Raw genomic sequence first — 17,397 nt, 5'->3', positions numbered from 1 at the left:
AATGTACAGAGGGTGTATATAATATACATATAATGTACAGAGGGTGTATATAATATACATATAATGTACAGGGGGTGTATATAATATACATATAATGTACAGGGGGTGTATATAATATACATATAATGTACAGAGGTGTATATAATATACATATAATGTACAGAGGTGTATATAATATACATATAATGTACAGGGGATGTATATAATATACATATAATGTACAGAGGTGTATATAATATACATATAATGTACGGGGGGTGTATATAATATACATATAATGTACAGGGGGTGTATATAATATACATATAATGTACAGAGGTGTATATAATATACATATAATGTACGGGGGGTGTATATAATATAAATATATGTACAGACAGTGTGTAATATACAGCTGGGTCATTACATTTAGTGTATACCTTGTGGAGCCGTCTATAAGTACAGTAGGTGACTGCTGGAAGGTAGGTCATGGTAGGTACACACCTCACACCCTACACATACGGGTATTGCGCCTCAGCAGTGACGTCACTCCTCCGCGGTCTCCCCTGACAAACTCAGGTTTTGCGCGGGATTTTTCACCGCTATAGTTGTCTCCACGGGAACCATGTGGGGGCGTGTCTTCGAGATAGTCACGTGAACTGTATTTCAGTCAGTTGCAACCGTGAGTTCCTTGACAACCAACCCTAGTAACGGAGCGGCGGGCGCGAGACATGGCGGAGGAGGCGGACTCCGGGGCCCTGAACGGCGAGCAGGAGCGGCGGCTGCGGGAGAGGAAGGTAATGTGTGACGCCGGCAATGGTGTACCTCCTCTATACCCCGGGCAGTGCCCCCCCGTACTCCTGGGTGCACCTCCTCTCTATACCCCGGGCAGTGCCCCCTGAACTCCTGGGTGCACCTCCTCTATACCCCGGGCAGTGCCCCCTGAACTCCTGGGTGCACCTCCTCTATACCCCGGGCAGTGCCCCCCGTACTCCTGGGTGCACCTCCTCTATACCCCGGGCAGTGCCCCCTGAACTCCTGGGTGCACCTCCTCTATACCCCGGGCAGTGCCCCCCCGTACTCCTGGGTGCACCTCCTCTATACCCCGGGCAGTGCCCCCCGTACTCCTGGGTGCACCTCCTCTATACCCCGGGCAGTGCCCCCCGTACTCCTGGGTGTACCTCCTCTATACCCCGGGCAGTGCCCCCTGAACTCCTGGGTGTACCTCCTCTATACCCCGGGCAGTGCCCCCCCGTACTCCTGGGTGCACCTCCTCTATACCCCGGGCAGTGTCCCCCCGTACTCCTGGGTGCACCTCCTCTATACCCCGGGCAGTGCCCCCTGAACTCCTGGGTGCACCTCCTCTATACCCCGGGCAGTGCCCCCCGTACTCCTGGGTGCACCTCCTCTATACCCCGGGCAGTGCCCCCTGAACTCCTGGGTGCACCTCCTCTATACCCCGGGCAGTGCCCCCCGTACTCCTGGGTGCACCTCCTCTATACCCCGGGCAGTGCCCCCCGTACTCCTGGGTGCACCTCCTCTATACCCCTGGCAGTGCCCCCGGTACTCCTGGGTGCACCTCCTCTATACCCCTGGCAGTGCCCCCGGTACTCCTGGGTGCACCTCCTCTATACCCCGGGCAGTGCCCCCGGTACTCCTGGGTGCACCTCCTCTATACCCCGGGTAGTGCCCCCCGTACTCCTGGGTGCACCTCCTCTATACCCCGGGCAGTGCCCCCCGTACTCCTGGGTGTACCTCCTCTATACCCCGGGCAGTGCCCCCTGAACTCCTGGGTGCACCTCCTCTATACCCCGGGCAGTGCCCCCCGTACTCCTGGGTGCACCTCCTCTATACCCCGGGCAGTGCCCCCCGTACTCCTGGGTGCACCTCCTCTATACCCCGGGCAGTGCCCCCCGTACTCCTGGGTGCACCTCCTCTATACCCCGGGCAGTGCCCCCCGTACTCCTGGGTGCACCTCCTCTATACCCCGGGCAGTGCCCCCCGTACTCCTGGGTGCACCTCCTCTATACCCCGGGCAGTGCCCCCCGTACTCCTGGGTGTACCTCCTCTATACCCCGGGCAGTGCCCCCTGAACTCCTGGGTGTACCTCCTCTATACCCCGGGCAGTGCCCCCCGAACTCCTGGGTGCACCTCCTCTATACCCCGGGCAGTGCCCCCCGTACTCCTGGGTGCACCTCCTCTATACCCCTGGCAGTGCCCCCGGTACTCCTGGGTGTACCTCCTCTATACCCCGGGCAGTGCCCCCGGTACTCCTGGGTGTACCTCCTCTATACCCCGGGCAGTGCCCCCCGTACTCCTGGGTGCACCTCCTCTATACCCCTGGCAGTGCCCCCCGTACTGCTGGGTGTACCTCCTCTATAAACGCAAAAACACAAAATGTAATCGCACTCTGCACCCAGCACTCTGCCCTGCCTTTCTGCTGGATGCTGAATGAGGCATTGGTGTACATTTTGGTCAAAGCGTAATAAGCCACTTACCACGTCAAGGTCGCCTCCATGAGTGGTCCCTAACACTAGTTCCTACCTGTTATGGGCCATGACAGCCACACAAAGTCCAGGGAGCGCAGGTACAGCATGCACGCCAAGCACACTCTGCTTTTAACCCCGTCCGGTGCCATTACAGCTTTCATCGGTTCCAGGGATGCAAGTACCAACATGCATGCTGAGCCCACTATATACTTCTCCTGGAGCCTAATGGCTACTGGTAGGTGCTATGCAAGCAGAGTCAGTTTTATACTGGCTTTAAAACCAGCCTCCAGGGCAGACTAACTGGTCAGGTGTGCATGACTGCTTGGAGATCACCACGCCTCAATATATACTACAAAGAAAAAAATATGGGGGATTCAGCCCGCACAGCCCGCAAAGTACCTCCTCTATACCCTGGGCAGTGCCCCCCGTACTCCTGGGTGTACAGCCTGTATACACTGGGCAGTGCCCCCCGTACTCCTGGGTGTACAGCCTCTATACACTGGGCAGTGCCCCCCCCGTACTCCTGGGTGTACAGCCTCTATACACTGGGCAGTGCCCCCCGTACTCCTGGGTGTACAGCCTCTATACACTGGGCAGTGCCCTCCGTACTCCTGGGTGTACAGCCTCTATACACTGGGCAGTGCCCCCCGTACTCCTGGGTGTACAGCCTCTATACACTGGGCAGTGCCCCCCGTACTCCTGGGTGTACAGCCTCTATACACTGGGCAGTGCCCCCCCCGTACTCCTGGGTGTACAGCCTCTATACACTGGGCAGTGCCCCCCGTACTCCTGGGTGTACAGCCTCTATACACTGGGCAGTGCCCCCCGTACTCCTGTGTATACGTCCTCTATACACTGGGCAGTGCCCCCCCCCCGTACTCCTGGGTATATTTCCTCTATACACCGGACAGTGCCCCCCCCCCCCCGTACTCCTGTGTATACGTCCTCTATACACCGGGCAGTGCCCCCCGTACTCCTGTGTATACGTCCTCTATACCCCGGGCAGTGCCCCCTGTACTCCTGTGTATATGTCCTCTATACACCGGGCAGTGCCCCCCCTCCTCCCCGTACTCCTGGGTGTACAGCCTCTATACACTGGGCAGTGCCCCCCGTACTCCTGGGTGTACAGCCTCTATACACTGGGCAGTGCCCCCCGTACTCCTGGGTGTACCTTCCCTATACCCCAGGCAGTGCCCCCCGTACTCCTGGGTGTACCTTCCCTATACCCCGGGCAGTGCCCCCCGTACTCCTGGGTGTACCTTCCCTATACCCCGGGCAGTGCCCCCCGTACTCCTGGGTGTACCTTCCCTATACCCCGGGCAGTGCCCCCCGTACTTCTGTGTATACGTCCTCTATACACCATACTCCCAGGCAGTGCCCCCGTACTACTGTGTATACGTCCTCTATACACCGGGCAGTGCCCCCTCTTACATGTCCCCTTCTTGCCCAGATTCAGACCCGGGTCAGTAATGAGGAATATCTGAGGAGTCATCCGGAGGTGAAGCTGCTGTTCTCTGGATTCATCCGGTAACTATAATGCTATTTTGGCTCCCGAATTATTTCACTATTGTGCGGGTCATGCATGTTGCGTGTCCTGGGTCGTGCGGGTCATGCATGTTGCCTGTCCTGGGTCGTGCGGGTCATGCATGTTGCGTGTCCTGAGTAGTGCGGGTCATGCATGTTGCGTGTCCTGATTCGTGCGGGTCATGCATGTTGCCTGTCCTGGGTCGTGCGGGTCATGCATGTTGCGTGTCCTGGGTCGTGCGGGTCGTGCATGTTGCGTGTCCTGAGTCGTGCGGGTCGTGCATGTTGCGTGTCCTGGGTCGTGCGGGTCATGCATGTTGCGTGTCCTGGGTCGTGCGGGTCATGCATGTTGCGTGTCCTGGGTCGTGCGGGTCATGCATGTTGCGTGTCCTGGGTCGTGCGGGTCATGCATGTTGCGTGTCCTGGGTCGTGCGGGGTCATGCATGTTGCGTGTCCTGGGTCGTGCGGGTCATGCATGTTGCGTGTCCTGGGTCGTGCGGGTCATGCATGTTGCGTGTCCTGGGTCGTGCGGGTCATGCATGTTGCGTGTCCTGGGTCGTGCGGGTCATGCATGTTGCGTGTCCTGGGTCGTGCGGGTCATGCATGTTGCGTGTCCTGGGTCGTGCGGGTCATGCATGTTGCGTGTCCTGGGTCGTGCGGGTCATGCATGTTGCGTGTCCTGGTCGTGCGGGTCATGCATGTTGCGTGTCCTGGGTCGTGCGGGTCATGCATGTTGCGTGTCCTGGGTCGTGCGGTCATGCATGTTGCGTGTCCTGGGTCGTGCGGGTCATGCATGTTGCGTGTCCTGGGTCGTGCGGGTCATGCATGTTGCGTGTCCTGGGTCGGGCGGGTCATGCATGTTGCGTGTCCTGGGTCGGGCGGGTCATGCATGTTGCCTGTCCTGGGTCGTGCGGGTCATGCATGTTGCGTGTCCTGGGTCGTGCGGGTCATGCATGATGCGTGTCCTGGGTCGTGCGGGTCATGCATGATGCGTGTCCTGGGTCGTGCGGGTCATGCATGTTGCGGGTCCTGGGCCGTGCGGGTCATGCATGTTGCGGGTCCTGGGCCGTGCGGGTCATGCATGTTGCGGGTCCTGGGCCGTGCGGGTCATGCATGTTGCGGGTCCTGGGCCGTGCGGGTCATGCATGTTGCGGGTCCTGGGTCGTGCGGGTCATGCATGTTGCGGGTCCTGGGTCGTGCGGGTCATGCATGTTGCGTGTCCTGGGTCGTGCGGGTCATGCATGTTGCGTGTCCTGGGTCGGGCGGGTCATGCATGTTGCGTGTCCTGGGTCGGGCGGGTCATGCATGTTGCGTGTCCTGGGTCGGGCGGGTCATGCATGTTGCGTGTCCTGGGTCGGGCGGGTCATGCATGTTGCGTGTCCTGGGTCGGGCGGGTCGTGCATGTTGCGTGTCCTGGGTCGTGCGGGTCGTGCATGTTGCGTGTCCTGGGTCGTGCATGTTGCGGGTCCTGGGTCGTGCATGTTGCGTGTCCTGGGTCGTGCGGGTCATGCATGTTGCGTGTCCTGGGTCGTGCATGTTGCGTGTCCTGGGTCGTGCGGGTCGTGCATGTTGCGTGTCCTGGGTCGTGCGGGTCATGCATGTTGCGTGTCCTGGGTCGTGCGGGTCATGCATGTTGCGTGTCCTGGGTCGTGCGGGTCATGCATGTTGCGTGTCCTGGGTCGTGCGGGTCATGCATGTTGCGTGTCCTGGGTCGTGCGGGTCATGCATGTTGCGTGTCCTGGGTCGTGCAGGTCATGCATGTTGCGTGTCCTGGGTCTTTTACGAATTTTCTCTTTTCATTCCTTTTTATTTATTTTTTTTCCCCAGAGAAGTTTTACTAAAAAGACCTGAAAATGTCAGAGTGTTTGCAGCAGGTGAGATGATCCAGCGTCTCTTCCCTCATCATACTGCCCATCCCTCATCATACGTGCCCCATACTGCCCATCCCTCATCATACGTGCCCCATACTGCCTGTCCCTCATCATCCGTGCATCATACGTGCCCCATACTGCACGTCCCTCATCATACGTGCATCATACGTGCCCCATACTGCACGTCCCTCATCATTCATGCATCATCCGTGCCCCATACTGCCCGTCCCTCATCATCCGTGCATCATCCGTGCCCCATACTGCCCGTCCCTCATCATCCGTGCCCCATACTGCCCATCCGTGCATCATACGTGCCCCATACTGCCCGTCCCTCATCATCCGTGCATCATACGTGCCCCATACTGCCCGTCCCTCATCATCCGTGCATCATACGTGCCCCATACTGCCCGTCCCTCATCATCCGTGCATCATACGTGCCCCATACTGCCCGTCCCTCATCATCCGTGCATCATACGTGCCCCATACTGCCCGTCCCTCATCATCCGTGCATCATACGTGCCCCATACTGCCCGTCCCTCATCATCCATGCATCATCCGTGCCCCATACTGCACGTCCCTCATCATACGTGCCCCATACTGCCCATCCCTCATCATACGTGCCCCATACTGCCCATCCCTCATCATACGTGCCCCATACTGCCCATCCCTCATCATACGTGCCCCATACTGCCCATCCCTCATCATACGTGCCCCATACTGCCCATCCCTCATCATACGTGCCCCATACTGCCCATCCCTCATCATACGTGCCCCATACTGCCCGTCCCTCATCATCCGTGCATCATACGTGCCCCATACTGCACGTCCCTCATCATTCGTGCATCATCCGTGCCCCATACTGCCCGTCCCTCATCATCCGTGCATCATCCGTGCCCCATACTGCCCGTCCCTCATCATCCGTGCCCCATACTGCCCATCCGTGCATCATACGTGCCCCATACTGCCCGTCCCTCATCATCCGTGCCCCATACTGCACGTCCCTCATCATTCGTGCATCATCCGTGCCCCATACTGCCCGTCCCTCATCATCCGTGCATCATCCGTGCCCCATACTGCCCGTCCCTCATCATCCGTGCCCCATACTGCCCATCCGTGCATCATACGTGCCCCATACTGCCCGTCCCTCATCATCCGTGCATCATACGTGCCCCATACTGCCCGTCCCTCATCATCCGTGCATCATACGTGCCCCATACTGCCCGTCCCTCATCATCCGTGCATCATACGTGCCCCATACTGCCCGTCCCTCATCATCCTTGCATCATACGTGCCCCATACTGCCCGTCCCTCATCATCCGTGCATCATACGTGCCCCATACTGGCCCGTCCCTCATCATCCATGCATCATCCGTGCCCCATACTGCACGTCCCTCATCATACGTGCCCATACTGCCCATCCTCATCATACGTGCCCATACTGCCCATCCCTCATCATACGTGCCCCATACTGCCCATCCCTCATCATACGTGCCCCATACTGCCCATCCCTCATCATACGTGCCCCATACTGCCCATCCCTCATCATACTGCCCCATACTGCCCATCCCTCATCATACGTGCCCCATACTGCCCGTCCCTCATCATCCGGCATCATACGTGCCCCATACTGCACGTCCCTCATCATTCGTGCATCACGTGCCCATACTGCCGTCCCTCATCATCCGTGCATCATCCGTGCCCCATACTGCCCGTCCCTCATCATCCGTGCCCCATACTGCCCATCCGTGCATCATAGTGCCCATACTGCCCGCCTCATCATCCGTGCCCCATACTGCACGTCCCTCATCATTCGTGCATCATCCGTGCCCCATACTGCCCGTCCCTCATCATCCGTGCATCATCCGTGCCCCATACTGCCCGTCCCTCATCCTTGCCCCATACTGCCCATCCGTGCATCTACGTGCCCCATACTGCCCATCCGTGCATCATAACGTGCCCCTACTGCCCGTCCCTCATCATCCTACGTGCCCCATACTGCCCGTCCCTCATCATCCGTGCATCATACGTGCCCCATACTGCCCGTCCCTCATCATCCGGCATCATACGTGCCCCATACTGCCGTCCCTCATCATCCGTGCATCATACGTGCCCCATACTGCCCGTCCCTCATCATCCGTGCATCATACGTGCCCCATACTGCCCGTCCCTCATCATACGTGCCCCATACTGCCCGTCCCTCATCATCCGTGCATCGTACGTGCCCCATACTGCCCGTCCCTCATCATCCGTGCATCATACGTGCCCATACTGCCCGTCCCTCATCATCCGTGCATCATACGTGCCCCATACTGCCCGTCCCTCATCATACGTGCCCCATACTGCCCGTCCCTCATCATCCGTGCATCGTACGTGCCCCATACTGCCCGTCCCTCATCATCCGTGCATCATACGTGCCCCATACTGCCCGTCCTCATCATCCGTGCATCATACGTGCCCCATACTGCCCGTCCCTCATCATCCGTGCATCATACGTGCCCCATACTGCCCGTCCCTCATCATCCGTGCATCATACGTGCCCCATACTGCCCGTCCCTCATCATCCGTGCATCATACGTGCCCCATACTGCCCGTCCCTCATCATCCGTGCATCATACGTGCCCCATACTGCCCGTCCCTCATCATACGTGCCCCATACTGCCCGTCCCTCATCATCCGTGCATCGTACGTGCCCCATACTGCCCGTCCCTCATCATCCGTGCATCATACGTGCCCCATACTGCCCGTCCCTCATCATCCGTGCATCATACGTGCCCCATACTGCCCGTCCCTCATCATCCGTGCATCATACGTGCCCCATACTGCCCGTCCCTCATCATCCGTGCATCATACGTGCCCCATACTGCCCGTCCCTCATCATCCGTGCATCATACGTGCCCCATACTGCCCGTCCCTCATCATCCGTGCATCATACGTGCCCCATACTGCCCGTCCCTCATCATCCGTGCATCATACGTGCCCCATACTGCCCGTCCCTCATCATCCGTGCATCATACGTGCCCCATACTGCCCGTCTTGGGGTTGTGTGACAGGACGCTCGTCTCTTCCAAGCTTTATTAGTAAGGACAGAGCTGGGCGCGAGCGACGCTGCCAGGGCGAGAATCCATCACGGAGAAGGACGCCAGCCCGAGGACAGAAAAGGCATTAGAGCGTCCTGCACGTCCTCCATCGTAAAGCTGTCAAGACAAATGGCAGCCGTCTGCTGGATTAGGAGCCGGTGGGATTGGCCCCCGGGGAGCTCTGCTGTTGTCCCCCCCGGGGCCCGTGCAGTGGAAATGCTGAGTGGCAGGTGGGCAGAGGTCCTGTACCTACCCCGACCATCAGAGACCGTATCACGGGCAGGGCAGGCCTCCACAGTCTGCGAGACATCCCCTGATCAGACACGGTCCGCTCTACTACTACAGTCTGCGAGACATCCCCTGATCAGACACGATCCGCTCTACTACTACAGTCTGCGAGACATCCCCTGATCAGACACGGTCCGCTCTACTACTACAGTCTGCGAGACATCCCCCGATCACAGACACTGTCCGCTCTACTACTACTACAGTCTGCGAGACATCCCCTGATCAGACACGGTCCGCTCTACTACTACAGTCTGCGAGACATCCCCCGATCACAGACACGGTCCGCTCTACTACTACTACAGTCTGCGAGACATCCCCTGATCAGACACGGTCCGCTCTACTACTACAGTCTGCGAGACATCCCCCGATCACAGACACGGTCCGCTCTACTACTACTACTACAGTCTGCGAGACATCCCCTGATCAGACACGGTCCGCTCTACTACTACAGTCTGCGAGACATCCCCCGATCACAGACACGGTCCGCTCTACTACTACTACTACTACAGTCTGCGAGACATCCCCCGATCACAGACACGGTCCGCTCTACTACTACTACTACAGTCTGCGAGACATCCCCCGATCACAGACACGGTCCGCTCTACTACTACAGTCTGTGAGACATCCCCTGATCAGACACGGTCCGCTCTACTACTACAGTCTGCGAGACATCACCCGATCACAGACACGGTCCGCTCTACTACTACAGTCTGCGAGACATCCCCCGATCACAGACACGGTCCGCTCTACTACTACTACTACAGTCTGCGAGACATCCCCCGATCACAGACACGGTCCGCTCTACTACTACTACAGTCTGCGAGACATCCCCCGATCACAGACGCGGTCCGCTCTACTACTACAGTCTGCGAGACATCCCCCGATCACAGACACGGTCTGCGCTTCTTCTACTACAGTCTGCGAGACATCCCCTGATCACAGACACGGTCCGCTCTACTACTACAGTCTGCGAGACATCCCCTGATCACAGACACGGTCCGCTCTACTACTACAGTCTGCAAGACATCCCCCGATCACAGACGCGGTCCGCTCTACTACTACTACGGTCTGCGAGACATCCCCTGATCACAGACACGGTCTGCTCTACTACTACAGTCTGCGATACATCCCCCGATCACAGACACGGTCCGCTCTACTACTACAGTCTGCGAGACATCCCCTGATCACAGACACGGTCCGCTCTACTACTACAGTCTGCGAGACATCCCCCGATCACAGACACGGTCCGCTCTACTACTACAGTCTGCGAGACATCCCCCGATCACAGACACGGTCTGCTCTACTACTACTACAGTCTGCGAGACATCCCCCGATCACAGACACGGTCTGCGCTTCTTCTACTACAGTCTGCGAGACATCCCCCGATCACAGACACGGTCCGCTCTACTACTACTACAGTCTGCGAGACATCCCCCAATCACAGACACGGTCTGCGCTTCTTCTACTACAGTCTGCGAGACATCCCCTGATCACAGACACGGTCCGCTCTACTACTGCTACAATCTGCGAGACATCCCCCGATCACAGACACGGTCCGCTCTACTACTACTACTACAGTCTGCGAGACATCCCCCGATCACAGACACGGTCCGATCTACTACTACTACAGTCTGCGAGACATCCCCCGATCACAGACACGGTCCGCTCTACTACTACTACAGTCTGCGAGACATCCCCCGATCACAGACACGGTCCGCTCTACTACTACAGTCTGCGAGACATCCCACGATCACAGACACGGTTCCGCTCTACTACTACTACTACAGTCTGCGAGACATCCCCCGATCACAGACACGGTCCGCTCTACTACAGTCTGCGAGACATCCCCCGATCAGACACGGTCTGCTCTACTACTACTACAGTCTGCGAGACATCCCCTGATCACAGACACGGTCCGCTCTACTACTACAGTCTGCGAGACATCCCCGATCAGAGACACGGTCCGCTCTACTACTACAGTCTGCGAGACATCCCCCGATCACAGACACGGTCCGCTCTACTACTACTACAGTCTGCGAGACATCCCCCGATCACAGACACGGTCCGCTCTACTACTACAGTCTGCGAGACATCCCCCGATCACAGACACGGTCCGCTCTACTACTACTACTACAGTCTGCGAGACATCCCCCGATCACAGACACGGTCCGCTCTACTACAGTCTGCGAGACATCCCCCGATCACAGACACGGTCTGCTCTACTACTACTACTACAGTCTGCGAGACATCCCCGATCAGAGACACGGTCCGCTCTACTACTACAGTCTGCGAGACATCCCCCGATCACAGACACGGTCTGCTCTACTACTACTACAGTCTGCGAGACATCCCCGATCACAGACACGGTCCGCTCTACTACTACAGTCTGCGAGACATCCCCCGATCACAGACACGGTCTGCGCTTCTTCTACTACAGTCTGCGAGACATCCCCCGATCACAGACACGGTCCGCTCTACTACTACTACAGTCTCCGAGACATCCTCTGATCACAGACACGGTCCGATCTACTACTACAGTCTGCGAGACATCCCCCGATCACAGACACGGTCCGCTCTACTACTACAGTCTGCGAGACATCCCCTGATCACAGACACGGTCCGCTCTACTACTACTACAGTCTGCGAGACATCCCCCGATCACAGACACGGTCCGCTCTACTACTACTACAGTCTGCGAGACATCCCCTGATCAGAGACACGGTCCGCTCTACTACTACAGTCTGCGAGACATCCTCTGATCACAGACACGGTCCGCTCTACTACTACAGTCTGCGAGACATCCCCCGATCACAGACACGGTCTGCTCTACTACAGTCTGCGAGACATCCCCTGATCAGAGACACGGTCCGCTCTACTACTACAGTCTGCGAGACATCCTCTGATCACAGACACGGTCTGCTCTACTACTACTACAGTCTGCGAGACATCCCCCGATCACAGACACGGTCCGCTCTACTACAGTCTGCGAGACATCCCCCGATCACAGACACGGTCCGCTCTACTACTACAGTCTGTGAGACATCCCCCGATCACAGACACGGTCCGCTCTACTACTACAGTCTGCGAGACATCCCCTGATCACAGACACGGTCCGCTCTACTACTACAGTCTGTGAGACATCCCCTGATCACAGACACGGTCCGCTCTACTACTACAGTCTGCGAGACATCCCCCGATCACAGACGCGGTCCGCTCTACTACTACTACGGTCTGCGAGACATCCCCTGATCACAGACACGGTCTGCTCTACTACTACAGTCTGCGATACATCCCCCGATCACAGACACGGTCCGCTCTACTACTACAGTCTGCGAGACATCCCCTGATCACAGACACGGTCCGCTCTACTACTACAGTCTGCGAGACATCCCCCGATCACAGACACGGCCTTGCACTAATCCGCTGCCACCATTCACCTTCTGGAGTGCCCGGGCAGACTTGTGGCTCAGTGCGGCCGGCTGGGCGGGCCCGGGCACCACTCCTGTGTTGTACGATGCATGACGGGTATCTTCTAGTAAGCGTGCAGCTCATGACATCCCGGCTGCCATCTGTAATAACAGGTTATAATAAGTGGCTGCCAGCAGGGACATCGTTACCGTCCTCTAATGAGGCTCAGGATCCGGCCTCCACAGGGAACACCACTGCCTGTGGAAAAACGGAGATTGCCATGGCTGCCGGCCGGATGTGTGAGGAATTAAATTACTGCAGGAACACAACCTCCAGCCCTGGGTGCAAGGCATGGGGTGAGAAGGAGGCCATGCATGGTCAGCGGGTGGGCATAGATGGGGTGAGAAAGAGGCCATGCATGGTCAGCGGATGGGCATAGATGGGGTGAGGAATGGGAGGAGGCCATGCACGGTCAGCGGGTGGGCATAGATGGGGGAGGAGGCCATGCAGTCAGCGGGTGGGCATAGATGGGGTGAGGAATGGGAGGAGGCCATGCGCAGTCAGCGGGTGGGCATAGAAGGGAGAGGAGGCCATGCACGGTCAGCAGGTGGCATAGAAGGGGGAGGAGGCCATGCACGGTCAGCGGGTGGGCATAGATGGGGTGAGGAGGCCATGCACGGTCAGCAGGTGGCATAGAAGGGGGAGGAGGCCATGCACGGTCAGCGGGTGGCATAGAAGGGGGAGGAGGCCATGCACGGTCAGCAGGTGGCATAGAAGGGGGAGGAGGCCATGCACGGTCAGCGGGTGGCATAGAAGGGGGAGGAGGCCATGCACGGTCAGCAGGTGGCATAGAAGGGGGAGGAGGCCATGCACGGTCAGCAGGTGGCATAGAAGGGGGAGGAGGCCATGCACGGTCAGCAGGTGGCATAGAAGGGGGAGGAGGCCATGCACGGTCAGCAGGTGGCATAGAAGGGGGAGGAGGCCATGCACGGTCAGCAGGTGGCATAGAAGGGGGAGGAGGCCATGCACGGTCAGCAGGTGGCATAGAAGGGGAGGAGGCCATGCACGGTCAGCAGGTGGCATAGAAGGGGAGGAGGCCATGCACGGTCAGCAGGTGGCATAGAAGGGGAGGAGGCATGCACGGTCAGCAGGTGGCATAGAAGGGGGAGGAGGCCATGCACGGTCAGCGGGTGGGCATAGATGGGGTGAGGAGGCCATGCACGGTCAGCAGGTGGCATAGAAGGGGGAGGAGGCCATGCACGGTCAGCAGGTGGCATAGAAGGGGAGGAGGCCATGCACGGTCAGCGGGTGGCATAGAAGGGGGAGGAGGCCATGCACGGTCAGCAGGTGGCATAGAAGGGGGAGGAGGCCATGCACGGTCAGCAGGTGGCATAGAAGGGGGAGGAGGCCATGCACGGTCAGCAGGTGGCATAGAAGGGGGAGGAGGCCATGCACGGTCAGCAGGTGGCATAGAAGGGGGAGGAGGCCATGCACGGTCAGCAGGTGGCATAGAAGGGGGAGGAGGCCATGCACGGTCAGCGGGTGGGCATAGATGGGGTGAGGAGGCCATGCACGGTCAGCAGGTGGCATAGAAGGGGGAGGAGGCCATGCACGGTCAGCAGGTGGCATAGAAGGGGGAGGAGGCCATGCACGGTCAGCAGGTGGCATAGAATGGGGAGGAGGCCATGCACGGTCAGCAGGTGGCATAGAATGGGGAGGAGGCCATGCACGGTCAGCAGGTGGCATAGAAGGGGGAGGAGGCCATGCACGGTCAGCAGGTGGCATAGAATGGGGAGGAGGCCATGCACGGTCAGCAGGTGGCATAGAAGGGGGAGGAGGCCATGCACGGTCAGCAGGTGGCATAGAAGGGGGAGGAGGCCATGCACGGTCAGCAGGTGGCATAGAATGGGGAGGAGGCCATGCACGGTCAGCAGGTGGCATAGAATGGGGAGGAGGCCATGCACGGTCAGCAGGTGGCATAGAATGGGAGGAGGCCATGCACGGTCAGCAGGTGGCATAGAATGGGGAGGAGGCCATGCACGGTCAGCAGGTGGCATAGAATGGGGAGGAGGCCATGCACGGTCAGCAGGTGGCATAGAATGGGGAGGAGGCCATGCACGGTCAGCAGGTGGCATAGAATGGGGAGGAGGCCATGCACGGTCAGCAGGTGGCATAGAATGGGGAGGAGGCCATGCACGGTCAGTGGGTGGGCATAGAAGGGGGAGGAGGCCATGCACGGTCAGCAGGTGGCATAGAATGGGGAGGAGGCCATGCACGGTCAGTGGGTGGGCATAGACTGGTGATAGGCAGACAGGGTGACTGGATATATAATGAGGGGTATATGGTAATGGTGGCTGCTGGGACCAGTGGGGTGACGGACATTCGCTGGCGGTCCGGCCGCCATATTTCCGTCTTGCAGTCTCCAGGAGCGGACCGCTGTAATCGCTGGCAGTGAGGGCCCGTGTCGGCTGATGTGCTCCAGACGGCCCCAAAAGATCCATTCTGACCTTTATTAAATCATATTACAGCCGTGTAATGCGGTTACACAGGAACGCACACGCACGTGTTACTATGGAGATGGGAGCGAGTGGAAAGCAGCTATTCCATGCAGGCAGCGTTAACCCCATGTGTACCGGAGCAAGGAAGCGGAGAGTCTGATCACACCTAGAACATCCTGCCATCTACTGATCACACCTGGAGCACTCTGCCCCGGCCCTTATATCTAGAATCGTCTGATCACACCTGGAGCACTCTGCCCCTGCCCTTATATCTAGAATCGTCTGATCACACCTAGAACATCCTGCCATCTACTGATCACACCTGCAGCACTCTGCCCCTGCCCTTATATCTAGAATCGTCTGATCACCTGGAGCACTCTGCCCCTGCCCTTATATCTAGAATCGTCTGATCACACCTGGAGCACTCTGCCCTTATGTCTATAATCGTCTGATCACACCTGGAGCACTCTGCCCTTATGTCTATAATCGTCTGATCACACCTGGAGCACTCTGCCCCTGCCCTTATATCTATAATCGTCTGATCACACCTGGAGCACTCTGCCCCTGCCCTTATATCTAGAATCGTCTGATCACACCTGGAGCACTCTGCCCCTGCCCTTATGTCTATAATCGTCTGATCACACCTGGAGCACTCTGCCCCTGCCCTTATGTCTAGAATCGTCTGATCACACCTGGAGCACTCTGCCCCTGCCCTTCTGTCTATAATCGTCTGATCACACCTGGAGCACTCTGCCCCTGCCCTTCTGTCTATAATCGTCTGATCACACCTGGAGCACTCTGCCCCTGCCCTTATGTCTAGAATCGTCTGATCACACCTGGAGCACTCTGCCCCTGCCCTTCTGTCTATAATCGTCTGATCACACCTGGAGCACTCTGCCCCTGCCCTTCTGTCTATAATCGTCTGATCACACCTGGAGCACTCTGCCCCTGCCCTTATGTCTAGAATCGTCTGATCACACCTGGAGCACTCTGCCCCTGCCCTTCTGTCTATAATCGTCTGATCACACCTGGAGCACTCTGCCCCTGCCCTTATATCTAGAATCGTCTGATCACACCTGGAGCACTCTACCCCTATGTCTATAATCGTCTGATCACACCTGGAGCACTCTACCCCTATGTCTATAATCGTCTGATCACACCTGGAGCACTCTGCCCCTGCCCTGATATCTATCATCGTCTGATCATGCCTGGAGCACTCTTCCCCTGCCCTGATATCTCTAATCGTCTGATCACACCTAGAGCACCCTGCCCTGATATCTATAATCGTCTGATCATGCCTGGAGCACTCTAGTCGCCCTCTCATGGTAGCGGTCCTGGAACCTCACAGCTTACATTTGCCTTGTAGATTACTTCACAGACTCTGCGCTGCGGGACCAGATCCAGGAGGAGAGGAGCCCCCAGTGACATCCCCTGCGGCCGATTCCAGTCTGGATGCCCTGCGCTATGGTGGGGGAGGGAGTGACGTCCACAGGAGCCGCCTCCAGCTTCACCGCCCCTCATGTGACTGATTATATCTAATTACATCTACCACCGCCTCCTGCTGGTTCAGTGTCTGTGCTGCAGTGCATGATGAGAGTTGTAGTGCTTTCACCTGGATCCGACAACTGCGGCCCTCACATGAGCCCCTGCTGGTTCAGGGTCTGTACCCTGCGGGGCATGGTGAGAAAATCGGCCTCGTCATGTGCGGCCCTCGCATCGCCTCCTGCTGGTTCAGGCTCTGTACCCTGCGGGGCATGGTGAGAGATGGAGAGACAGATGTTATTAACCTGCACATTCACTGTAGACAGCTGGAACAAGTGACCGCAAAAATGACACAGTGTAGTTGTGTCTTTCCTGAAATACTCTGTGTGGCTGTGAAAGGTTAGAGGGAATTGAAAGGACGTCCCCTGGAATATCTGGTCAACTCAGAGAAAAGGCTCCACCCACCCGAGACAGTGCCTTCTGCAGTGGTGCACAGATAACTGCAGGGCCTGAGGGGCCCCCAGCAGGGTAGTGCCCGTCACACCCCATGTGCTGTCGAGGTGGAACTAAGGGAACCAGGAGGAGCCGTGTTCAGGAGGTCCCGCACATAGACAGGCTGTGCCCCCCCCTATGTCTGGGCACTAACGGGCTATGTCTGGGCGGTCCGAGGCAGTCTCCTCAGCGAGAGCGCAGTTCAGTTCTTGGCACAGCCGGTCCGGGGCAGTCTCCTCAGCGAGAGCGCAGTTCAGTTCTTGGCACAGCCGGTCCGGGGCAGTCTCCT

At 58.0% G+C, this 17,397-nt stretch overlaps 1 protein-coding gene across 1 annotated transcript; it reads left to right on the top strand.

Moving 5' to 3' along the window:
• Positions 1-621: 621 nt before the first annotated feature.
• Positions 622-16,967, top strand: RIIAD1 (regulatory subunit of type II PKA R-subunit domain containing 1). Its single transcript, XM_044274559.1, has 4 exons — positions 622-776; positions 3,919-3,995; positions 5,820-5,866; positions 16,501-16,967. The coding sequence occupies exons 1-4, from the start codon at positions 711-713 to the stop codon at positions 16,557-16,559; spliced, it is 249 nt and encodes an 82-aa protein (XP_044130494.1). The 5' UTR covers positions 622-710; the 3' UTR covers positions 16,560-16,967.
• Positions 16,968-17,397: the final 430 nt, after the last annotated feature.

This window comes from Bufo gargarizans, unplaced genomic scaffold (genome assembly GCF_014858855.1).
Source record: "Bufo gargarizans isolate SCDJY-AF-19 unplaced genomic scaffold, ASM1485885v1 original_scaffold_1826_pilon, whole genome shotgun sequence".
Taxonomy (NCBI): Eukaryota; Metazoa; Chordata; class Amphibia; order Anura; family Bufonidae; genus Bufo; species Bufo gargarizans.
This window is presented reverse-complemented; position numbering and strand designations above follow the sequence as displayed.

What these genes read in the sequence shown, in the direction of transcription:
- RIIAD1 (XM_044274559.1), top strand. Translation starts at nt 711, where the DNA reads ATGGCGGAGGAGGCGGACTCCGGGGCCCTGAACGGCGAGCAGGAGCGG. An exon ending in GGCGGCTGCGGGAGAGGAAG is followed by an intron (nt 777 to 3,918) that starts GTAATGTGTGAC and finishes CTTCTTGCCCAG; the next exon opens with ATTCAGACCCGGGTCAGTAA. An exon ending in CTGTTCTCTGGATTCATCCG is followed by an intron (nt 3,996 to 5,819) that starts GTAACTATAATG and finishes TTTTTTCCCCAG; the next exon opens with AGAAGTTTTACTAAAAAGAC.